We start from the raw sequence: 25,928 nt of genomic DNA on the forward strand, positions 1-25,928 counted from the left end.
TGTCGTGCCACTGTAATTCAGGACCAAACAACAAGTGCATCCCAACAGTGCCCACCACATCCCTTTAGAATATCACCATATTGGCAGGTTTGAATGAATTAGGCGCAGATTGGTATTCAGTTTTAAAAACCAAAGGCCCCTCCCCAAACCAGAGCAAATGCTTAAAGAAATGCACCAAGAGCCATAGTATTCACTTGAAAATCGATGCAGCTCCTTCCTTTATTACAAGGCCAAAAAAAAGAATGCAAAAGCACTACATTTTTAGGACACGATTTTGGGACATCTGTGGTCAAGCTTTCTCTTAGTCCTTTCCCTGCCAAAAAAAAAGCAATCTTCTTCCTCCCGGCCCCTTTCGCTCTTCTCTAGCATCTGGCAGGGCAAGTGCGGTCAAAGGAAGAGGATTGACAGAAGTGTAAACAGCCGCCTTCTTACTGAAGCCATGTTAAGCCTTGCTGCAAAATCAAGGAAGAGCAAAGAGAGTTAGACAAGACCACCACCTGCTGGTGGAACCATGAAGGGACATCCGCTTTAAACAAACACAATGAAAAGTTTTGTGCCACTTTAAAGACTACTAAGTATATTATGCTATAAGCTTTTATTGACTGGAGTCCAGATGCATGAAGTGTAATTCTCAACTGGCAAATCTACATGCACGTGCGTGTTGGCATTAATGGCAATGAAATGCAGAAAGTACCATCTGTGACAATACAATCAGAGCTTAAATGTGTGTAAAATAAGCACAATGACCCTTCATAACAGCAGTAATTCATGAGAAAACAATCATTTTACCATTGGTGAGTAAATTATCACCTGTAGTGGAACAGAGAACTATTGGCCCACACGAATAGAACAGAATTTCTCAATGAGTTGTAATTCAGCAGTTTCACACTCAAATTTCAGACTATTCACCTTAAGGTCAGCAATGGTGTGTCCTGATAGGTTGAAAACTACTCCTACTGGTTTCTGAATATTGCAATTTGAGCTTTAAGCTAGGGTGACCATATGAAAAGGAGGATAGCAGGTGTCATTTGTATGGATGCTGCACCTGGTGAAATTCTCTCTTCATCACAACAGTTAAAGATACAGGAGCAGTGCCCTCTTTTGTATCTGGTCAAGAGGGTAGGGTTCCTGCAGCTTTAACTGTTGTGATGGAGAGGGAATTTCACCAGATGCAACATGCATACAAATGACACCTGCTGAAATTCACTTTATTATTCAACTGTTAAAGACACAGGAACCCTGTCCTCCTTTTCATATGGTCACCCTATTTAAGCTGCTTTTTGAGGCCCTCACCCATTTATTTCACCACACACACACTTAGACACACTATCCACAAACTAAGTACAGCCACAAAACAAGGAATTGGTATTCAACCTATATTAGACAGTGGCACATTTCACCTGAAGGAACAGGTTTATTATTCATTTTATTACAACTGTATCCCACATTTCCTCCAAGGAGCTCAAGATGGCGTGCATGGTTCCTCCTTCTTATCCTCACAGCAACCTTGTGAAGTAAATTTGGATGAGAGATAGTGACTGGCTAGAGATCACCCAGTGAGCTTCTTGGCCAGGCAGGGTTTTTGAATCTGGCCCTCTAACCACTACACCACACTATCACGCTAGTTTGCAGCTTGGAGGTGCTCCTTATCTGCCTTTGTCACTGGAGGCACAATTACTTCTATGGCAGAGTGCATTTTTGGCCGTAGCATCAGCTGCATCTGTACCTGCACACAGGCTGGTTTCAGCAGTTCATGATCTGATAGCCATTTGTTAAGGCTCCTGTTAATGCATTCTATGTGATTTGAGGATCTTTCTGCTTTCTCTACATTTGAACATATATACATATATCCTCCAGTCATTTGGATGTTCATTCATCTCTATGGACTCTTAATATCAATTTATCTCTTTAAAATACAAGTGTTGAATTTTGACTAATGTTGCTGTGAATTGTCATTTGTCTTTTGTTTTTACTTTTTTTGTTACATCTACAAATAATAAATTGAAAATGTTTTATTTTTCTTGGAAGATTCATCTAGTCCAGCATCCTCTATCCCACAGCGGCCATTCTGGAAAGCACTCTGTAGTAGCAGCAAGAGTACAGGCCTGGATGCTCAGCTTCCAGTACGAACCTACCCATCATAGGCAGACAGTCTATCTATGGCACAGGTGTGCTACACAAAAGGGGAACACCCACCACCCCTGGCACTACTGCTCCTGGGTACGATGGGTCAGCGGCCCCATCCTTCTAGAAGTGGCACACAGGTGCAATAAGGTTGCAGGTTTGTCATAATTAAGAGTAGCCCCACTGGAAACAATATGACTTAAGTCAGACATGAGCATGGGTCTGCTCTAAGTATGAACTAAATCTGGATCCAACACATAGAATTGGGGTTGGTGGGGGGAGGTGCAGAATTAGTTACAAGATTTTGATTGATTTATTTTTTTTAGTGCAAAGCCTAGGCCTGGCACAGCTGCTATAAACACTTACACCGATAAGATTGTTTAAATGAGCAGGACTGCTTTCTTGGAAGGTCATCCAGTAATCCCTTTCTATTCTCATGCAAACATATGGGTGGAACTCCACTCAGTTATCCTGTAAAAGTATTTTTGTGTGAACCAATGACACATTCAATGGTGGCTGAAATCTTCATAGTATACCACGAGCAAAACATTCCCCAAGAGATTTATCCAATTCTTTGCTGTTTTCCCACCTTGATGAAGCCACAGGACAGTTAGCAGGTCTGTCAATACTCTGGCTGTATACAGATGGTCATCTCTGAAGATCAGTAAGAGGGCTTTCCCTCTTAGCTAAGCTGTGGCACTACAGCCAAACCCACCACTGAAAGCTTGCAAGATGTTCAAACACAATGGGAGAGCCTCACAACATGAGCAGGGTGGGACGTGTGTCAATTTCTAACCCAAGTCCTAGTTGCATCCTCTGGTAGTTCAACACAAATCAGTGGACTGGCAAAACTGACTAGAGAGATCACAAGCTGTTTCTAGCCTATTTAGTGTTACTCTCAGGGGAAAAGTAGTGTGTTCCTCATTAGGTATCCACAACAGTCACATCAGAGCATACACACATCTATTGCAGCAGTCCTTGTCATGCTGTTAGGGGTTATATTGGTTGTTCCTTCCCAGTGTATTACTTGAAGTATTACAGAACCCTGTACAACCAGTTTTACTAGAGACCACAGTGAGACATAAAGGTGAGCTGTAGCCAGCAACACTTCAACAGTACTACCTGCAGTCTCTACCTCTTTGAAAATCTATATGGCCCAAATCCAGATTCAGGCTTCCAGATGTATATTCTTAGCTGGGATAAATAGGTTCTGCACACACAATTCCACAGCTAACCCCCGCAGCTCCAAGTCAGCTGGATTGACCATAAGGAAAATCCCCAAATTGATATTAGTGTAATACCTTTATTAAAGGAACCAAAAAAAGATTCCCAATTTTGGAAATACTGCCTCCATTCATGGAAACATATCTGCATAACAGCTGGCTTTCTCTAAAATGGAGGATCCAACATTTTTTCCTTTCTTGCTCCCAGCAAAGGGGCAGCTCCAGGTTCAGTCTTGTAACCATCACATGACCTTGAATGTCCTCACCCACTCCATCTGGGTACTCTGAACACACAGGCACTGTGACTTCACCATCAAGTTGCATTTTAACCTCTGCCTATTTCTCCCTACCATGTAACATCTTGCCTGATGAAGAGATCTGGAGATCTCGAAAGCTTGCACATTTTTTTAAGATCTTTTGGTTGGCGTAATAAAAGCTGTTACAGGAATATGGATTTTGGAATTCCACAGGTGCATCCGCACATATGTAGACCTTTAAACAAAGCTGAAATCCCGAGAATATGGTGTGGATTTAGTTGCCCTCCTGTTCCCCCTTCTTCTCAAACAGCTGATCGGTTTGGGTTTCAACTTTTTCTAAAACACTAAACACAGGCAGCCTCAGCTGATTTGTCCACAAGCTGTTGGATCAGAGTAATAACCTGTGTAGAGGCTCAGCTCACAGCCGAAACATAAGGCTGGCCTCAATTAATACGAAATTTGAGTTTTGTGGGCAGAATGCACATCCTTAGGGCAAAACCACGGATTAGTGCCGGAGTGGTGAACCTTTTCCAGCCCGAGGGGGAAAGATAGCAAAAGCTGGGAAACCACCAATGATTGGTGATTAGGGAACGACTGTGGGCCGGCTTTGAGACTGTGGGTCTGAGGTTCAGCACCCCTGCATTACAGGATCTGTCTGTCCTTGATCATATTTAGCAGAAGAGAAAATATGACACAAAGCCATCTGTTTCTGAGTTTCCCCACTGTCAGTTCATTTAAGTAAATGAAGTGAATGGGGGGGGGGGGAGGAAACTATTAGTAAGATGACTTCATGTTTTGTTTACTATGTGCGGCTGCTGTTTTCAGCTCATTTCACATGAAATACCGTTCTTCTCTTCGCAGTGTTTTAGAATATTTCCGACAACTGACCTTTCCTGTAGCACAGTAGTCCCACCAGACAAGCCTTCCGAGTTGGTTACTTCTCTCCCAGATAGGAGGCATCTTTCCCAGTTTTCTTCAGTGTACCCAACAAGGTGTCGACATTGTGCTCCGAATCGATGCTCACTTTCTTGTTGGGTAAATCAATTTCAAACTGAACACCTGAAGAAAGGGATGCAACATGCAGAAGGAGCACTGAGAGTGTTTGGAAGTGGAGAACTGAATAGATCCTTCTCACAGCTTCTCGAAAGAGGGCTAGTTTGAAATCTGAGAGTTGCAAACCTATGGTGCAACCACATTTAGAATACTGTGTACAGGTCTGGTCACCACACCTAAAAAAGGATATTGCAGAGCTGGGAAAAGTGCAGAAAAGGGCAACTAACATAATCAAGGGGCTGGAGCATCTCCCCTCTGAGGGAAGGTTATAGCAGCTGGGATTGTTTAGCTTGGAAAAAAGGAGGTTAAGGGAAGAAACGATAGAGGTGTACAAAATGATGCATGGTGTGGAGAATATGGATAGAGAGAGACTTTTCTCCCTCTCTCAAAATACTAGAATTTAAGGAGATTCAGGATAGATAAAGGGACGTTCTTCTTCACACAGCCCATAGTTGAACTATGGGATTCACTACCACAAGATGCAGTGATGGCCACTTCCACCCAACACCCACCAGTGATGGGTGGGAGGGTTCTTATGTACTCCTGTCGTACTTGTGGGTTGGCCACTGTGTGAACTGAGTGCTGGACTAGATGGACCCTTGGTCTGATCCAGCATAGCTCTTATGTTCTTATGGGAGATCAACTGCTAAGCTATAACATATGATCTTCCAAGACATCAGTTAGGGGTTGGTAGGACTGCAGCTCAGTGGTAGAGCATGTGTTTTTTATGCAAAAGGTCTCCAGTAGGGCTGGGGAAGCCCTAGAAAACTGCCGTCAGCCCAGTTATAGACCAGCCTTCCTCAACCTGGTGTCCTCCAGATGTTCTCAACTACAATTACCATCATCCCTAGTGAGCACATGCTTGTATAAGACTAGGACAACCCTCAAGTTCTAGAGAGCTGATGGGTGTGATAATCCAGCACATCTGGAACTCACCAGGTTGGGAAAGGCTGGTGCAAACAATACTGAGCTAAATGGACCAACCCACAGTCTGATTTGGTTTAAGATATGATTCTTGGATAGGAATCTATGTCAGCAGATATTTTAACATGTGGGTCTTTTGTTTTTCAAAGTCTGCTGCCTATTTCTAATCATCATATATTCTATTCACACAGAGAGAGAAAGATTCTGTGTTTACCATCAGGGCTTGGCTGTTTCCACCTGTCTTTCCATACCCCCAGGCCTCTGAACCTTCATAAGGGAGCTGTGGCTACGTTGGCTGTTTCTGTGTGTGTATGTAGGTGTTTGTGCTGTCTCCAAGACAGCTCACAGACACCTGTCTAGGGAGAGACTTCCCCCCCCCCTTGCCTCTCCTGGTGCTCTGCTCCCTAGAGAGAGCCAGGAGGAGAATTGCCACAGGAATGAGGGTGACTCTTCTTGGCTCAGGACATGGCACTCTGGTGAGACAAGGGTCTCTTTCTGCTGCATTAGGGTGGGCTGGTTGAAGTGCCTTGTGGGTTCCCCACCCCCTTTCCTTTTCTTTGCTGTGAGTTTGACAGCAAAATCTTATTGGCCTACCTTATTGTTAGGTCTCTTAACATGAACTGGTTGGTATATGTTGTTATTACTACTGAATGCTGTTAGCTGACCTACTGGTAGGTCTTGCTTTTATTTAAATTTTGTTAAGGTTTAAACAAACAGTAATTGAGTTTAGGTGTTATTGTAATGTGTTATAATTATGGGTATTGTATTTGTTTGTTTGGTGAACTGCTTTGAACACAATGTTTTTATTTATTTATTTAATAGATTTATATACCGCTGACCATATCTATATCTAAGTGATTCTCAAAGCAAAACTTAAAATAAATTACAATGCATTGTAATAAATTTAAATATATATACACAAAATATCTATATTGTAGAAAATGTGGTATTCAAATACATTAACCGTGGCTGGCTATTTCCAATCCGGCAGGCAGAGTGCCAATGCTTATGGAAAAAGCAGCTTCCTAACTTTACAGTTAGCTTTTGTAGCAAGACTGAGGTTTTCTTCAGGTTTTCAGCTTTGTTTCTCTTTCCATGAGACTCTGCTAAGAAGGATGCTATCTCCCAGTAGAACAGGGCTAGCCAGCTTCGCCTGCTTGGAAGGGCCACATACTTAAAATCTAAACTGGTTGGGTGCTGGAATCTCCCTGGCTATGACCTCACTGTTTACAGCTGTGAGTGAGAGTACATCACATGGTTTCATGCACTGCTGCAGAATCCCCTGCATTCTGGGGGATTTTTGTGTGTGCTTCAGGACTAGTTAGCCTCCTCTCAGCTCTATAGTGCCTCAAGAGCTGTTGGGAGCCATTCAAAATCATTACACAAGCCAGATACAAGCTGGGCAGAGACCCAGGGTAGGGATAGGGCTATTTCTATCTTGCCTTTCCTGATGCCCTGCAGCCAAGACAACCAGGAGGGGAGTTTCCATATTATTTTGAACTTCACTCCCATAAGCCCCAGCCAACAGTCAATAATCAGGGATGATAGGAACTGTAGTCCAAAACATTTGGAGGACTCCAGGTTGCCTGTCCTTGCTGGAGGCGCACCACCTTATACATTACCCTGTACTTAAGCTCCATTTAAGATTCCTTAAATTCATAAATCAAACAATCAAAATAAATACTTAAGTATGAACCTGAACCATAACTGAAGAGTAAACAGTGTGTTAACTGTGAATACCAACTCTGGCTCCTAAGACGGCATATTTTTTAATTTTAAGGGGAAAAGATGGTCCCGGTTCACACATAACCGCAAACCTGGATTAACCCTTGAATTTTTGAAATCTAGCAGGAGCTTAGGGAGCACACTTCCTCTGGTGAACACATTGGTTCTGCTTTCAATTTACAATCTGGGATTTCCCATTTGCAGGCTGTTAGCATGACATCCAAATCTGGATACTCTGGCTGGTTTAACCCCTAAACAACCTAGAGTGTCCGGGTTCAGATGTTACGCTTTCAACCTATGAACAGGGTGATCATAGGTTGCTAATTGAAAGCAGAAGTGATGTGTGCACTGGAGGCAGTATCTTCAAGGCTCCAATGCTTTTTTCTTCAGTAAAACAACCTGCTGTTTGGAACTTAAGGAAAAGTAAGTTAAATCTCTGTAGACAAGAAGGGACATAAAATGCATGTTCCCCATGGCCTTCTGGAGACTATGTATATTGAGGGGGAAATGTGCACAATTCCCTCTTCCTGGACAGATGATGTGCACATTCTCCATGAGGAATGGTGAATGCGCACAACAGCCGGCTGTTATCCATATTAGCCATTCAACTCACATTCCCCCATCATGTATACATACACAACAGATAACATGCAGCTTCTCAGGGCATGTTCATGGAATGAAATACAGAGGACTGTGAAACACAAGGGCTTTGCTCAATTCCCAACACGGATGGAACTTCTGTGTAGGAAATCCTTAGTGCGTGAAGTGGCCCTTGCTGAAGATACCCTTCAGTGCCTTGCAACAACTATCCTTACGCCAAAACCCATTTAGGGCAGGAGAAGATCAGAATTCCAGTAAGATATTAAGGGCAGCCACAGATTCAGATCTCTTCCTGCAGAAGGAACTAGACTAGGGTTACATAGAACTATCAATGATTTAAATGAGCATAGGATGAAGCCTTTGATATTGTGAACAGAATAAACTTCGCTGGACAATTTGTTATAGTCTAGAAGAGGAAATGTGCCAATCAGGAAGGACACTCTACACTCTCTCACCATGAGTCATGGGATGCAACTTAAACAGTCTCTTATCAACAATCAATAATTAGTTACTGACCAACTACCTGCATGAAGTATCTTCTACTTCAGCTACAGCAGGGAATGACCTTAAAATCAACACCAGAAAGGACATCTTTTAGGTTTAAGTGAGCTCATGTAATGAGTAGGATATGCAAGTATGAGTATAATCACCAGCAAGCAAGCTGGAAAAGAAATCATAGTTCTAACATGGTGTATTGAGAACCGCCAACCCAAGGTACAAGAAGATGACTGCTGAACATGGCCTTTCCCAACCTGGTGCCCTCCAGATGTGTTGGACTACAACCCCCATGCTATAATATGCTGGCTTGGGATGTTGAGAGTTGTAATCCAACACATCTGTTAGGCTGGTTACACATTTCAGCAAGATAAGAGTTAGATGTACTTAAAGCCGATACAGAGCTTGCCTTGCAATGCAAGAGACCTGCCTCTCCAGTAAGAGGATCTTTTGCTTCGCATCCTATACAAGCAGGAGTACTTTAAGCGCCACACTAAGTCCGAGAAGCCCCAAGTGTTCAGATGCTAGAGTCTGCTACATATCACTCACCTCCCAGCTTGTTGAGTACACGGGTGACGGCATTGGAGCACCCTTCACAGGTCATGTCTACGAAGAACTCGTGTTTCTGAAATCACCAGAAGAAAGTTTAGGGAGGCCATTAAAACAGATCTCACTGAGCAACTGTGTAGCAAAGCAATAAAAACACGCCAATAGGCTCATATCAAGCTTGACACTGACAGCTTGGTTTTGGAGCACTTGCCCAGTAGCAGTCCAAAATCTTTGCAACTTCAAGTTTGTATTAATTCGAGTATTTGTAAATCTGTGCTCCACATAGCATAAGCATGTAAATATCACATGCTGTCATATTGGGGTCAAATTGTAGATGACTTTTCTTTAAGGATATATTGTCAGCCAAGACAATGTTCTTGGTTTCCGTCAATTAAGGTGGACTGCTTTAAATCAAAATTATTTAAATCACCAAGGTGGACAAGGGAAGGTTTATTTAGGAAATTCCATTGGTTCTCAGTACATTTCCTAAACAATATTGCATACCAATCAGGTAATGAAGAATAAATTTTCTATTTAGTTGTACATCTTTCTATTACTGCTTTCTATTTCACTTATGCTCTCTTTCCTGCCTTGCCCCAATCTCAATCCCACACCGGTAACACAAAGCTGATGAACAATCCAGACTTTGTGCTCAAACACACCCTTGGCCATAATGTCTGTTTTAGATACAATGAAGGGCATAGAATTTTACAGAAGGAAGAGATGGTGCTTGGTTACTGGACAGAACAGCTTGTCTTCCTGAAATGAAAAGGAAATCTCTTTGTTTAAAGAAAGGAAATATTCATAACTAGGGAGCAGAACAAATTGCAGAGTTAAGGTAGTTATCATATGATCAAGATAGGCATAGAGCAGCCTTCCCCCAGCTTGGTGTCCGCCAGATGAGTTGGAATACAACTCCCAGGAGTTGCTGGGGCTGATAGCAGTTGTAGTTCGACACATCTGGAAGGTAATGGATTGGTGAAGGCTGGCATACTGGGTGATCCTCTTACCAAGATCCAGGATGGCATCTCCTGAGTCTGGATCCAGCACCTGTGATGCCCAGCTATGCTATGCCCCCCAAGCATCAAGTCCAACAACAACAGCAACAACAACATAATGCCATGGTTATAACCCCTAGCCTCAGAATATATTCTACATGGTTCTTTGCTTACACAGAAGAGTACCCTTTAACTTGCTTGATAGGGGGCCACTGATTCAGTTCTAAGAGGTAAGTGTACATTTAACTTGTATTCAGTTTTAAATTTTAACCAGTATTTAACCCCCTCTCACACCTTACAATACTGAAATGTTTGAGAAAGAGAAAAATCCTAATTTATAGTTTAAAAAACCACACAGTTGATTTTTCTTAATATAAAACATTTCCCATTAAATTTTTTAGACTGTTGACCATTCTCTTGGAGTACACAATACAGCCTGGAAGAGTTTGGGAAAAGACAGATCTGCAATCTGTCTAATTTCTTACAGGTAATCAAAATAAATGAATAATTGCAGTTTTTTCTGAAGTGCTAGATTACAGGCCTAAGAGGGCAATGCTATGGGAGGCACCCTGGGTACTCGTAACCCTCCAAATTCAGAGGCTTACGAATATCCGATGCTGAGTGGACATTTCAGTTAGACTTTTTTTTGCCTGTCTAGCAGAGGCTTCAGGGAGAGGGAGGGAAGGAGTCTGGAGAGGCAATAGGATCTCTTGCATAGCTGCCGCACCGGTCTTCTCCCCTCCCTGTGAACACCTCCTTTTCCCCATCTCCACATTCCATTTTTGCAAGGGTGGAAAAGTAACCTGGCACGGTTTTCTCCGTACCAGCTACAGGGGGGAAGGGGGGGGGAAGTTTTCTGACTTCCAGCTCAGAGCCCTGTTTATGAGCTTGGAGCCAGGAAACCGAACAATCCTATGCCCCTCTAGACCCTGTCTAAGGGACATAGGATTGTTCCCTAAAGGTTTTATCTTGTTCTACTTGTAGTTTCTGAACACTGTGGAGTAGCTGGCTAATTACCTTTACATATACACACACACCTTGGTAGAAATCTTCACTAAAAAGGGTATATAGTGCTCTATCGCAGCCTTCTCCAATCTGGTGCCCTCCAAATGTTTTGGACTTCAATTCCCATAAGCTCTAGCCAGCCTGGCCAATGGTTAGGAATGGAAGCTGTAGCCCAAAACATCCAAAGGGCACCTGGTTGAGGAAGACTGGACTACCAGAATTCCTGACCCTTGGCCATGCTGGTTGGGGCTGATGGGAGTTGAAGTCCAAAAGTTGAGGAAGGCTGCTCTATTGCTCAATTGTGTGAAGCATGAACAGTCCCAGGTTCATTAAGATTAGCAAAACACTGCATTCTTTGTAAACAGCCCAGCCCCAAGAGAGTTACGTGTCTCTGTGGCTTTTTGAGTACTGTTACTAGAGCCTACAAGAAGTAGGAGAAATAAAGAGTCAGCCTTTGAATGAATAACCGGTTTTTCCAGGTACCACTACAGATACAGTTTACAGGTCTGAAACGAGATCATCCTGGAATCCAAGTCACATAATCAGACACAATTTGGGGAAGGGATACACAAAAATGAGGGCAACTCCCAATGCCATGAGAGTGTTCAGATTACTTCTACCTTCACTAGATGTAGAGGAAAGATTGATCTATGGGCTGAGTCACACTAACCGCTTGCCCTAACAAGCAGGTCTGGACTCAAGATCCCCTTTAATGCAACACTTGAAGATCACAGAACAATTTTTTTTAAGAAGCCTCTTCGCACACGTGAAAACATTATATCAGCATTGCTGGCCTTGTGCGGGTAGGGAACGGTGAGCATGAGCCTATATCACCATTAGGCCCTGCTCAAGGATTAGGTACTATCCAACAAAGCAACACCGATTAACAGTTCTGATCAATGTACTCACAAAGATCAATTCCGAAGGTGTTCCTGTGAGCACAGAGCATACTTTGGACATTGCTCTCATTTCTAGAACAAGCAGTGACTATAGCCTCACAGAAGCACCATATTACACCTGCCATAGTTAGTCACTTTGTGGACAGTTGGGAAGAAATACTCTGGACTGCGATCAGAGTCTCGGGTCTAGCGTTCACATGGGTTATGCCAAGTCCTATCTTTAAGGCTACTAGTCTGATCACAGGCATCCCTACTGACAGAAGATGCGAAGGAAAATCCATTCCGCAGCAAGTAACCGTTATTTCATTTGCTTTATGTTTTTACTGGATGAACAGCCCACAATCAAATCTTGAGTTATCAATTTGATTTCACTAATTGTTTTCTCAAATGCACAGTGTGTTCCCAAGTAAGGCATAATTGAAACGAAGAATCTGGTGGCACTTTAGAGACAAACACATTCATTATGTTGCAAACCTTCATGGTTCATCTGATAAAGAGCTTCATCACACCAGTGATTTATCGCACACTCGCCATGCCTGGTATCACATGATGTCGTCCATGTCCTGCACTCATGTCGCCTCTTCCCCTCCATGTTTCGTTTCTTTTCGGAGTGGGGAAGGTCTGGATTGTTTTCCCTCCCTGCGAAATAAATGTGCTCCTTCCGACCATCATGTTCTTTGTTGGGGGTGTGTGTGTCTAAGGGTAGTCTCGCTAACAAAAGAGGGTGGGGCGGTTCTCCGCTCAACCATGAAAGGGGAGGGGGAAGAGGTCCATTTAACTCTATGTTCTTACTCCTGAGTAGGCATGACCAGGGATACATTTCCACTTTAAAAGAAATGTGGAAAATGCACCCTCCTTGCCCACACCTCCCTCCTTACTTCTGAGTAAACACATATAGAACTGACATTTAATAGTGTGGTCACTCAGAAGCTTTTTTTTATAGTCTAAAACAGCAAACTGGAAAGATGTGCTCTGCAACCCTATGCTTACTCCTGAGGTCTTACTTCTGTTTACTCAGTTTACTCAGAAGTAAGTCTCTCTCTGTTCAATGGGGTTTACTCAAAGGTATTTTAGTATGACTTCGATGTAAATGCAGTTGAAAGCAATGGGATTTACTCTTGAATAAGGGAACCAGCAGATCTGTATTTTATTAACTTGGACATGCACAGCTTCGCATGATCAAAGTAAAGGCAAATCAATCCATCACTAATGGAAACAGGTGGACTTTTGCACTGGTGGACTATCAGGGAAAGGGTTTAAGGAAGAAAAATTAAAAACTTTCTAAAAAATCAAGGGATGAACTGTTTTGATTCAAACTTAGCATGCTGAAAGCGCTACTTAAGAACTATCACTATGCCAAGTTTCTCTTTCTCTTTAAAAAATTATGCAGATGTAAGCATTTATGTTAATTTCCATTTTAAAAATGCCTTAAAATCAAGGGATGAACCAATCGGATTCAAACTCGGGGTGGCTAAAGCCCTCCTTAAGAGCTATAACCATGCCAAGTTTGATCTCTTTACCTTTATAAATTATGCAGTTGTAAGCATTTTGGTTACCTTGGAGCAAAGGAGGGGACCTGACCACCTTTACAAAAGAAATTAGTTAAAATTATTGTTCATCTGCCCACCCTTTGAAATGAGCAAAACAAACCTTTGCTCCTCCTCCCCTGTAAACCTTTTCCAAGCCAAGGGGCAGCAACTGTCTTGGCCCATGCGTTCCTTCCTTCCTTCCTTCTTCATACAAACGGCCTCCCTTCCTTGGAATTTAATATGATCTTAGGGGAAAGTATAGTGTGTTGTTTTACCTAATTGCGCACTTTCAATACTATTGTATTTGGCAGAAATAAATACATATTTTTTAAAAAATAAACTGCAGGGGAAAGGAGAATGTAGGGGGAGGGAGATTTCGCCGCCATAATAGCGCTCCAGGTGAAAAGATACATGAGCTGAATGAGCACAACAGTGCACAGATGTGAAAGCGCCCAGCGCTCGACTCGCTAAGGAAATGGAGGGGGAAACCAGGGATGAAAACTGGATAAAAAAATACAGGTGTGATGCAGCTCAAATTGGTCCACAAGGGGTTTCTCAAGAATAAACTGGTTAGCCTTTGAGGTAACACAAGACGGTCTATTGTTTTTACTGTAACAGTCTCACACAGCTACCCTTCTGGAAGTGGGATGAAGATGCAGTACACACACTACACTTGAAAGCCCAAATAGTTTTCCTATGCATGGAGAGAGGAAAAGTCCAACCATTATGATTGGCTGGGGCATGCTGGGAATTGTAGGACTTTTTTTCTCTTTGAACTTGCATAGGATTGTGCCCTACAAGTTACTAGCCTTTAATCAAAAAGTGGTTGCAAAACTTGTGCAAAATATCTAGCGGCCAAATCAACCAGATCGTCGGGAGACGCCCCACGCTGTTGTAAACCGGTTTTTAAATAACTTGACCAAGGCTACAAACCGAAGCCCGTAGCAAGTCACCGATCTGCGTGCTCCTCCTCGATCCATTCGCAGGACACCACCACACAACCCATCCGCTTTCCTCATGGAGGCATTGCAGAATAGGGATGACGGCTACATTTCAAACGGGGCCCGGGAGTCTGCTAAATAGGAAGCTCCAAACGGAAAGCAAAGAGCTTCCTTCCCATTGGTAAGGAAACCTCGCACGGAGGTGATGCAGCAGCCACAAATGCCCAACCCGCCCTGCGTCAAGGCCCCCGGCCCCCATCCGAGCCTCGGTTTCAAGCGTCTGAAATCACCTACCGGCATGGCTACGGGTGTTGCGGCGGCTGCAAAACCTTCCTACGCTGCTCTTCAGCCGAACGAATCGGCTCCCTTTTTAAGCTTCTGCAAAATGAAAGGCCACCAGACCAGATCGCGCCCCTCCCACCGCCTCCTCCTTTAAGCCTTCGCTGGCAGAACCGGCACTGGGAGGGCGGGGAGAAGCAAATGCAGCGCAGTTTATTCTTGGTGCCACTAGAGGTGGGATTTCCAGACGTCAACTCAATGTACATCAGCCTTCCCCAACCGCGTGCCCTCCAGGGGTATTCGACTGCAACTCCCATCATTCCTAGCACTGTCCTGGCTAGGAATTATGGGGGTAAAGTCCAGCACCTCTGGAAGGCCCCAGGCTGGAGAAGGCTGATCTCCACAGAGATGCTCCAACTCACAAGTGCACAGAAAAAACTGTACGTAAGCACATCACAACAACAACAAAAAATCTTTGGTGCAAGCCTCATGGAATACTGTGTGCAGTTCTAGTCCAGCAACTCAAAAAGGATATTTTAGACTTGGAAAAGATGCTGAAAACAGACAACCAAAATGATCAAAAGTCTGGAACAAGTTTCCTACGAGGAAATTCACAGAGAAGGCTACCAATGCTTACTAGCCCTGGTGGTTATATGCTACCTGAGGTACCAGAGGCAGTATGCTTATTATCCCCAGTTGCTGGGGAATATGGGTGGGAGGGTGCTGCTGCACTCATGTTCTGCTTGGGGTTTCCCACAGGCAGCTGGTTGGCCACTGTGTGAACAGAATGCTGGACAAGATGGACCCTTGGTCTGAACCAGCTCGGTTCTTATGTTCTTTGTTGAGGTTACAACGCTTGGGGCTATTTTGTTTAAAAAATAGGTAAGAAGAGAGAATGCAATAAAAAGTTTATAAAATTATGCATGGTATGGGAAAAGTGGGCAAAGAGATTTCCCCTCCTTTTCATAATACTAAACCCTGGAGTCATCCAATGAAATTGAATAGTGGGAGATTTGCAATAGATAAAAGGAAGTACTTCTTCATGCTGTACAAAGCTAAACTATTGAATTTATTATGAGAAGATATAGTAACAGCAGCTCTCCAGGGTTTCAGGCAAGATCTCCTAGCTCTACCTGGAGATCCCAGGGCTTGAACTGGGGACATTCTGCAGGCAAAGCCTGTGTTCTACTAAGGCATTATGGGATTTTCTGTCTCAGGTGCCAAAATAAAACTTAGCTAGCTTTGGGTACTCTACACCTTGACTGCAGAGGGGAACCATTAGCTGTTCCACCTCAGGCAGAAAATTGCTGACCCTGGCACTCTTACCTGAGAGGAATCCAAATTGAACTCAATGGGACTTACTCCTGAGGGCAGGCTGCAATATCATCAGGATTGGCTGCAAGCCTCCACACTCTAGTTTTGTATCGCTACAATCTTGTTATTTATTACTAACATTTATATGCTGCCTTATATGTGAAAATGTGTGATAAACAGGCCTCTGTGGGTAATGGTACCCTCAAAAGGACCTCACCTGCAGATCTTAATAACCAGGTAGGCTCATAGTGAGACAGGCTCTGCATACTTAACTGGAAGTAAGCACCACAGAATGTGGTGGGACTTACTTTTGAGTAAAGATGTATCGGCTTGAGTGGTATGTTGCCTAAACAGCTGTTTAACATACAAACTGTTCAACTTGATCTTAGGCATTTTACTCATCAGTCACATGGACTTCCAGAGAGCTTGTTCCCAAGCAACTTGGCTCAACGGGGATTACTTCTCTGCAAAGGATGCATAGCTGAAATCTTAAATACACTTACTGGAAAGTGCCATTACACTCAATGGGACTACTTCTGAATGAAGGTGCCTAAGATCATGCCTAGGTTCTTTTTCAGCCATCTGTTTCCTTGCCAGGAAAATCTTTACTTGCTTACTTTGTATGCAGCAGGCTAACTCTTAAAGGGAGCTGGACCAATAAAGCCAGTGGCAATGGCAACATTACTGACTATTAGAAGGTTGCTACCATTTTTCTGGCAGGGCTTTTGTGCCTTTCACAGCTGTGCAGCAGGCAACAAGGGTGGCTTTACACATCACTGCATCTCTATGCCTGGAAAAAAAACACCCCAGCCTGCCCTGAATTTCTGTCTTTTATACATGAGCACCTGTCATTAAAAAGACAATCCTAATTAACACACATCAATTGCATGTGTGATTTTTTTTCCTTTTACATGTCAGCTATCTATGGTTTTTTTTGTTAGTTCACCAATGGTAGCTCAGGGACATTCACACATAATAGTAGTTTGCTTTAAGCAGCTCTACTACTCTCATGCAGGTGTAAAATTTAATCTATCATTGGCAGCTGTGATGAGGGAACTAATATAATTAGGGTGGTAGTTGTCTTACTTATAAAAAATAGTCCTCTGCTTAAAGGGCCATTTAGTCCAAGTCAAAAATAAAGAACAGGAGAAAAAAGGGCAGGAGTCTTGAGAGTGATTCTCAGCAGTCAATACTAGGCCATGGCCTTCCCCACCATGGTGAGATATACTGTATTTCTATTTAAATTATTGTAATTCCTTCCACATTTGCACCTCTGCATATAGATGGACAGGTACAAATTTATGTAAATTTGTTCTCTTTTTTGGTGATGCAAATGTTATTCTAGATACAAGTGAGAAATGGTGGAGCACTTTTTTCTCTCAAAATGGCTGAACAAGTTTATTCTGAGATGTTTTAAAAGTGGTATGAAAATGTAATGGCTTCTGGGTATGTTCTCTTTCACTTCCAGGAAAAAAATGATGGATAATCTTGTAAATATAGTTGAAAATGTTATGGTGCTTTTAACATCAAATTGAGACTCTTTCTTAGTAGACAGAAAGGAAGAGATTAAATTGTGTTGGAACTGCTAAAAGGCAAGCTCTTTCTTATAATATGAAAGGAGTCAGGAATTCATCGTGTTGAGCCAAAAATATCTCCCATACTTGGTTTTTTTTTTCCAGCTATCATTCAGCTTGATTGCTTTTGAAAAGACACTTACCTGTAAAAAATACTTTGAAGAAATTCTCATGGGTTGGGGTTGGGTTTCTTGTGCTTATCTTACTTCAAAAGTGGTTGAGGAGTGTATGCAAATATCCTGTTCTTCAGTGTACAGTCATATTCCAGATAGCTTGTAGCCTTGGTATCCCACACATTGGTTAAAGCCCAGGGGAAGATTATGAGGTAATTCGTCCTGTAGGGCTTTTTTCAGATCAGAAGCGCAGGCAGCCTGGGAAGCCCCAGAGCAATGGAGAGATGCGTAATAGAAAGCAAACACACACACACAGGCCCCTTCAGACAACACGCTAAACCATGCTACTTAACCACAAAATGGTTAAGGGAATGCATTAACCTTAATGTATTCCATTAACCATTTTGTGGTTAAACAGCATGATTTAGCGTGTTGTCTGAACCAGGCCAGTGTACCCTTGGCCACCTCACAAGTGGCTGCATAAGCTCAGAAAACCCCCCACAAAAATAAATTATAAAATGCCCTGAGATGAGATAGAATAATAGAAGCCTATTTCATGGAGGAAGAAAACTTTCAAGAAACTAGAGGAGAATTTTTGACTCAGCTCTAGTTCCATCTCGGCCCTGGAGCTGGACACAGTATTTCTTCCCTCACACCTTGTGGTGGATTCAAAATGGGGGCTAGCAAGCCAACAGTGGCAACACAAAAAATGAACACAAACTTTTACCAGGAGAGAGAGAGAGAGAACGAACAGCTGTGCTACAAGCCCTGTCGATGGTGAGCCCTCCCTGTGAGAGCCCTGCTCTTGGAGAAATTTGGTGAAATTGTCGTCGTCGTCCCCAATTTCTCTGCCCAAAGTAGTTTTGAGAGGCTATTTGTGCATGGCTCAACTACAAGTAATGTTCTCTTGGCAATGCAGACTTAAACTCTCTCTTTTTCCTCACCCTCAGAACTTCAGCGTAAACTGGAAATCAAGTACAAAAAAAAAAAAAGAAGAAGAAAGAAAATCTCAGTTGAATTCATAATTGGTGAGTATAGGTCAGACAAATCCAGCATCTTTAACGTTTTCAGAAGGTATTGAAGATGGGGTGTTCATGTTAATTTTTTTTAAGAAAAGGACATAGTGTCAAAGAACAATGCCAATATTTTTGATGGAGGGAGGAGGTGGTGGTTAACAGTCTTTGATACTATTAGATATACCAAATTATATCATAATCTTAAGTAGAAATGCAGGAATGATAAAAGCCAGAAGGACATTGTGTCTCTCTCGTCCCTCTCCCAAGTTAATGTGTATGCATTTTACTGGAGAATAATGCAAAGGGTAATTTCAAAATACTTGTTGATAAGTAGCCATACCTTTTAAAAAATTTCTGCCAGTGCGGGCTCCAGGGGTTTGGGAGCCCTTGAGCAAGGAACCAAAGTGGGCCCTCCTAACTTGGAAGAGTCAGGACATGCAAGCTGAGTGTTATGTCTAGCCCTGCTCTCTTTGTTTTAGTAGAAAGTGTTTCAGCTAATCAATCAGAATCGGACTCTGAAGTAGAATTGGCACCAGACCAGCCTGTAGTAGTGGGGGAGAGACCTCTCACAGTTGCTCCTCCAGCTGGTGATGATCTCTCTCCAGAGCTTATCGCCTCAAGGGCAAATCTTACACATTCAGGGGGAAGCAATGGCTCTTCTGGAGGAGAGCGCCCGTGGCTGATGCTAGGCTGCGCTGCACGCTAACAGGAGCGGAGTGAAAGGAGGGCATGAGGAAGTCAGCTCGGCTCGCATTGCCCAGAAACCACCTCTGAATCAGCCTCTCTGAAGTAAGGGACTTTAGGGAAAAGCTTTCTGTTCTCCTTGATAGGACAATTGCCTTGCTTAGTTTGCATAGTTTTGCCTAGGGGGAAGTTTCCAAGAGGCTAGACTCTCTTCAGGTGGGAAGAGATGTTAATTGCTTAATAAAGGCTTTGTGGATTGCTTTATTTTATTTATTTATTTATTACATTTTTATACCGCCCAATAGCCGAAGCTCTCTGGGCGGTATAGCAGGCCTCATCGTTTGTCTCCCATCGAAAGCAGGAGTTTCCTGAGAAACAGGACACTGAGAATTGCTCGTCTCTTCTACTTGGATACACTGTGCAAAGAAGGAATGGTAGCACTGTTAAGAGTGGTAGGACCTCTTTTGTTCTTGGGCCCCTGTCAAATGCCCAAACTTGTCACTCGCTGGAGCTATGTCTTGACAGCGCCGGGTTGCTACCACATTTAGAAACCCCCCCGCACTTGCTCTACTGCGGGGTTGCAGTGGCCAATCCCAAAGCAGAGTGAGGGCGAGGGTTTTCCGGCAGCCATTTGACTTGCTGGGCTCATCTCCTGCTCTCTGCCTGGGTAGACGGTGACCAATCGGGTTGCCATCTGCCCAGGAACACCTCTTCTGTGATGCCAGAGTGAGGTTAGATGGCGGATGTGCCGTGCTCATCTTGCTCCAGTGAAAAAGTCGGTGTAAGTCCTGACTTGTTTAATCCGCAGCTTCATGGAAAAGCCCCAGGATGGCTACGAAGTGACTGTTGCATTGTATAATCGATGCAGCGCCACCTCAGGGCTTTCAAAGCATATAGACAGCCCCCCTCCTGAATAATGCTAGCCCTGTGTATTTATTTCAGATGATTTATTTATTTATAACATTTGTATCCCACCCTATATCACTAGGATCTTAGGGCAGCATACAAATAAAATTATACAATCTAAAACAATAAATATACACAGCTAAAAACAAATTAATCCATTAAACAAGTTAAAACCAGTACATAATTTAAAAGCAGTATAAACAATTAAAACAGTTAAAACAATGTGCATGCTTGATGAATTTAACCATTAATAAGCCAAGTTTTTACTTGGCGCCGAAATAAGGTCAGCGTTGGCACCAGTTGGGCCTCCAAGGGGAGGGCATTCCACAGTCAGGGTGCCACCACAGAGAATGCCCTCTCCCATGTCCCACCATAGCGTATGTTTATTTTCATATGATGGGAGAAAAACACAATGAACAGGTGGGGGCCAATAACTCCTCTTCCAGCTCAGTTAAAACCATTAAGAATTGTTCCTCACTCTCCTAGTCCTGAGTCTCTCTCTAAATGAATTAGTGTACTCAGGCTTTACTCAGAGAACCGATGTAGGATGATGCCTTAGTCCTGGAAATTCTGATGAAGGGGGCGGGAGCAGGGAGCATATCCTGTGTAACCACGGGTGGGCCTATACCATGAGGGAATTTCAGTTTGCTGTTGCTTCAGGCTATGCCATCACTTGCTTGCTGGGAGACCGACGTTGTAGGCTCAGGTTATTTAAAAGGAATCTCTCTCGGTTACATTTTTCATTTTGATTCTATGAAGTCCTAATCCAAGCTGCTGATTTATGACTTGGCAGCTTGCAGTGCGGCTCAACTTTATAAATAGGTAGACGTGAAGGGACTGAAAGCTGAGGGTGTCAAAATGCCAGGTCACTTGACTGCAAGTCTCTGACTGAAGACGAAAGGGCTTAGAGAGCTACTCTAGGAGAAAGAGAGAGCCAAAAAGTTTCATTTTTCCTTCATCCTACCTTAAAATGCAGAGAATCCCTTTAGATCTAGAGCAGGGATACGGATCCTGTGGCTGGACTGCAACTAGGGATATCGGAGAAATCCATAATGGAACTGAATGAGTTTGGATTTTTATGCATCTGACCTGTGGATTCCACAGTGAACTGGCTTTTCCTCTGTCAGGTAGATTCTGTGGACTTGAAGATTGTTTTTCTCACCTTTGGGAATTTCTCACCTTTGGGAATTCATCGTAGAAAAATACACAGACACCCAAAAAAACGCTGGCCAAAATTGCACATTTCCCACATAGGCTAAAGTGTGAAAATGTTTGTATTGGTGGAATTTGCATGTTTTTGCACATATGAATTTGCACAAATACAGAATCTAAAATTCTGTTAATGGGCAGACAACAGAACGAAAAGTGCCTGACAGTCTGAGAAACACAGGCAGAATGGATTTTGCACAATCAACTCACATCACCCCCAGCTAGCCTGACCAGTGGTCAGGGATGATGGTGGTTGTAATCCCAACAACATCTGGAGAGCCACAGGTTCCATGTTCCTGATCAAGAATCTGCTCATAGTTCTAAATGAGCAGGTGGAGGGGTCCCATCATGATGATCCATGAATACTCAATTCCCTCTCCGGCTTTGTCCTTCACAAAATATGTAAGACAGCTTCCAACAAATGGAATTGTACCTCTGATATAACATCTAGCTGCCTCTCTTTCTCTCTCTGTGTGTTTTAGGATTAGTTGTTATTTTGTGATTGCAAATTAACGTTCCAATTCATTTCCCTTTCCTCTCCCTTTTTTCACTTTCATGCCATCCTGTCACTTTTTCATGTTGCTCAGAACATTTTGGTGTCTCTTGTATGTGGAAGGCACACCAGCTTCTTTACACTTTGCCATCTAATCTGATCACACACTGTCCTTGAGCTTTATCAAAGCCTGAGTAAAACCCTCACTTTGCCAGTTCACTGCGTTATGCTAGAAGCAGAGGGATGTTAGTATAAAACCAAATCTGCAGCCAGGAAAATTTTCACCGGAGGTTTTTCTTGCTATGTTGGTGCTGAAAGGCAGAGAGAGGTTTCCATAAACAGGGTGAACTGAAGGTTTGAGGGAACCCTGGGTAAAAGGCTCCCTGCTATGGGTCCTGGCAGTAGTGGAGGTCAGCAGCCATGCTCTGAACAGCTGGATGGCTAAGTTGAGCTGCTACGTAAATGGTCCACAAACTACCCTATAACTGCTCCAAAGTACTTGGCCCTGATGCTGGGCCTATCCACCTTGTTTGAAATTAAAATGGAATGCCCAAATTAAGAAATTAGTGGCAGAAACAAACCACTAAGATGCCAGCTACTCCATAAAACCTTGCTTTGAAGCAATCTTTTCCCCCGTAGAGCTAAGTGGACTTGATGGAGTTTAAAGCACCATGCTAGCAAGAGCACATACTGGATGGCTACGCACCTGCATCTTTAGTTTCTTTCCCTCTAGGGATGTTTTGCAGGGGCTCATCTTTTTTGCATAAAAACATGAACACCATTAATTAGCTCCATGTTTTGATGTCTTCCTTATGGAAGGAAGGAGAGGGAGGCCTATGGCACGGGGAGGAGAGGGTGCTTGCTGCTGCTGCTGCCTACCTGCTTTTTCCAGGCTGAGTTATGTGCCTGGGAGGGAGGACTGGGGGGGGGGGGGCAATCAGTGCAGTGATGGGTAGAGGGAGATATGGTGTTGTGAGGAGGACTTGCCAGGTAAGGGGGACATGGCCCAGACAGTTAATGGCTGTGCCTTGTTCAATCTAGACAAGACTGAGATGCTGTTATTGGGTGTTTCTGCTGACCGGATGGAGGGTGTTCAACCTGTTCTGGATGGGGTTGCACACACCCTGAAGGAGCAGGTTCGTAGCTTGGGCGTTCTCCTAGAACCATCTCTGTCACTTGAGGCTCAGGTGGCCTCGATGGCATGGAGTGCCTTCTACCAACTTTGGTTGGTGGACCAGCTTTGCCCCTATCTGGACAGTGATAGCCTGGCTTCAGTTGTCTATGCTCTGGTAACCTCCAATTTAGATTACTGCAATGCACTCTACATGGGGCTGCCTTTGAAGACGGTTCAGAAGCTGCAGCTTGTGCAAAATGCAGTGGCCAGATTGTTAACAGGGACCAGAAGGTTCGAGCATATAAGACCCAGTCTGGCCAGCTTGCATTGGCTGCCTGTATGTTCCGAGCCCGATTCAAGGTGCTGGTTTTAACATATAAAGTCTTAAACGGCTTGGGACCACAATACCTGGTGGAACGTCTTTCCTGACATGAATCTACCTGAACACTACATTCAACATCTAAAGTCCTCCTCCAGGTGCCTACTCCAAGGGAAGCTCGGAAGGTGGCAACAAGAGAGAGGGCCTTCTTTGTGGTGTCCCCGCAACTGTAGAACAATCTCCGTGACGAGGCCCACCTGGCGCCAGCATTGTGATCTTTTCAGAGCCATGTCAAGGCTATTCTCTTCTCCCAAGCATTTAGCAAAATGTAATGAGCCTGGGTCTGTTTTTTGGCTCATCATTTTTAAAGTTGTTATAGTGGTTTTAAATGTATGTACATATTGCATGTTTTTGTGGTTTTCAATTTTTGTATATTGTTTTTAAGTGTTTTTATCTTATGTGAACTGCCCAAAGAGCTTCAGCTATGGGGTGTTATACAAATGCAATAAATAAATAAAATAAACCTTCAATCCAGACCATTTTCTTTCATTTAGTCTATGACTTCATGTTTACTCAGAAGTTTGTTCTATTGTGTTCAAGGAGGCTTACTCCCTACAAAGTGTGTTTAGGACTGCAGTCTTTTAGACTAGGCAGGTAATAGCAGGGATCCTAGTTTTGAGATAAACATAAATATGTTTACTTAAATATCTCGCTAATTCCGGCTTAGGATTTCGGGCTTGCAGCCCCATCGTATGCATGTGTTTATTCAGAAGCAAGACCTACTGAGTTTAAATGGCACTTTCTTAGGGAGTAGAGATTATGAGAGCAACCTTATTTTGATCCTGTGATTGTAAGGGCGTGTAAAGTGTGCCGCCTGTAATGAAAGAATCGGAGTGGTTGCCACCTCAGTTTAGCATATTATTGGACTGTATATTGGTTTTCAGAGAAAATGGAACTGTCCTTATTTGATGATTTCATCTTTCTCCTCAGTGATAAATCATACCAAGGTGATACTAAACAAGTGAGCGGTGGCGGCAATCCTATGTATATTTACCTAGGAGAAAGCATTATTAAATACAATAGGGCTGTCTCAGTGGTGTAGGAGAGTCAAGGGCTGGTAGGGACACACCACGGGCACTTTTTCATTAGCGGGACGCTGACATTATCAGCTTTGCCCCAACTCCTCTGAATTCCTTGTTCCCTCTGAGCTGAGCTGCAATCTTCTCAGTAGCTGGGTCAGGGGAATGATTCCCCACCCCAAACAATATATTGTTCCCTATTGTAATACAATATTTTGGGGTGGTTTGTTCTTGAATGGGCCATTAAGCTTTACTAAAGACCTGTTCTTGGTGGAGGTGAAAACTGGTAAAAGCAGTTTGTTGATATAAATGCCTGAATTTATGGGCTCTCCTTAGGGAGTGTGAGTATGAAGAGTGTTTTTATAAGTGTATGCACTTCAAAATTTCCCACTATATCAGCGGACAGACCTAAGAGCAAACATAGGATTGTCCTGTAATTGCTTGATTTCCTTGTCCTTAAGTCTTTGACAGGTTATTACCAAAACCTGAGCAAATATCCATGAGCTTCATCACAGATTCTTTGATACAGAGTCTGCCACCTGAGGTAGTAGTTTCCATTAGCAGCTCTGCTTTTTCTTGTTAAGAGCAGTGGGAGGTGGCATGCAAGCTGCTGCTACCTTCTGGATCTGTTCTGGTGATAGAATATGGTGCTATTTTGGATTTATCTAGGGTGCCTGAATTTCTATTGTGCACTCACCCAGCCTCATTCATGGAATTTAACATGGGGTTCAGATATTGTCATCCTCTCACTTGTAACTCACCATGTATTCCCACTGCTGCTTCAGTATGTCTATTCACAAAAACCCTGTTAAGGAGCAAAAGACAGAATAGCTGTACAATGTATTTTGATTGGTGGTGCTAGGAGCCATTTGCCTGGAAGAATGCAGTGGCCTGGTTTGGACATAAGGATAAGACACTTAAGCCAGGGTTCTAGAAGAATCCTGGTTTATTGCACATGGCACCTGATCACTCCCGCATGGCTAGTCGTGCAAGTGGCTAAATGAACCATGGATGGAAGGTTTGTTGTTGACTTTTGAACCATGGGCTGCTGCTCCCACTTGCAGAAGGGAAGCGGGCAGTGTGCTGCTCAAGCACAATAAACAGGGTTGTAAGCCAGGGTTTCCCTGGAAACCTGGTTTATTGTGGCATCCAATCTGGGCCTATATCTTCATCTTTGAAGCAGAATAACATTCGGCAAGATGGCACTATATGTGTCTTCAGAATCCTTGAAGGAACACCACGGTGTGATGTGACAAAAGAAATAACAGCTCTTTTTTCAGACTTTAAAAAACTGAGGTGGAGAGTCAAAAATCAAATGCTCAGAAATTGCTTTGGTGCAAATTTGGATTCGCAAGATTACTTTTTTATTTAAGCGCTTTGTAAGATAAGCTGTCCAATTTCGCTTTCAGATGCATGAAGTATCATTTTTAAAGTTTCTGTGATGCTGTCTGTGTGCTTCTTATCTGACACATGCACATCATCCACTACATGTCGGAAGGTATGTGA

At 43.2% G+C, this 25,928-nt stretch overlaps 1 protein-coding gene across 2 annotated transcripts; it reads right to left on the reverse strand.

Annotated features, from left to right (window-relative positions):
• Positions 1 to 189: 189 nt before the first annotated feature.
• Positions 190 to 14,731, reverse strand: ATOX1 (antioxidant 1 copper chaperone). 2 transcript variants are annotated; one of them, XM_063120898.1, is made up of 4 exons: positions 14,617 to 14,731; positions 8,951 to 9,026; positions 4,493 to 4,663; positions 190 to 452 (listed from the first exon to the last, which is right to left on the reverse strand). In XM_063120898.1, the coding sequence occupies exons 1-3, from the start codon at positions 14,620 to 14,622 to the stop codon at positions 4,539 to 4,541; spliced, it is 207 nt and encodes a 68-aa protein (XP_062976968.1). In that variant the 5' UTR covers positions 14,623 to 14,731; the 3' UTR covers positions 190 to 452; positions 4,493 to 4,538. The 2 variants fall into 2 exon arrangements, with proteins under 2 accessions (XP_062976968.1, XP_062976967.1); XM_063120897.1 differs by lacking the exon at positions 14,617 to 14,731 and adding an exon at positions 12,399 to 12,448.
• Between the last annotated feature and the right edge of the window lie 11,197 nt (positions 14,732 to 25,928).

The sequence above is a fragment of the Elgaria multicarinata genome, chromosome 3, assembly GCF_023053635.1.
Source record: "Elgaria multicarinata webbii isolate HBS135686 ecotype San Diego chromosome 3, rElgMul1.1.pri, whole genome shotgun sequence".
Classification (NCBI taxonomy): Eukaryota; Metazoa; Chordata; class Lepidosauria; order Squamata; family Anguidae; genus Elgaria; species Elgaria multicarinata.

Bases quoted from the DNA above. Each gene is read 5' to 3' on its own strand.
- ATOX1 (XM_063120897.1), bottom strand. From the start codon at position 12,425: ATGAGTGCAGGACATGGACGACATCAT. The intron at 9,027-12,398 runs GTGATACCAGGC...TGGTGATTTCAG, and splicing joins CAGGACATGGACGACATCAT to AAACACGAGTTCTTCGTAGA. The intron at 4,664-8,950 runs GTGAGTGATATG...CCCTTTCTTCAG, and splicing joins TGTACTCAACAAGCTGGGAG to GTGTTCAGTTTGAAATTGAT.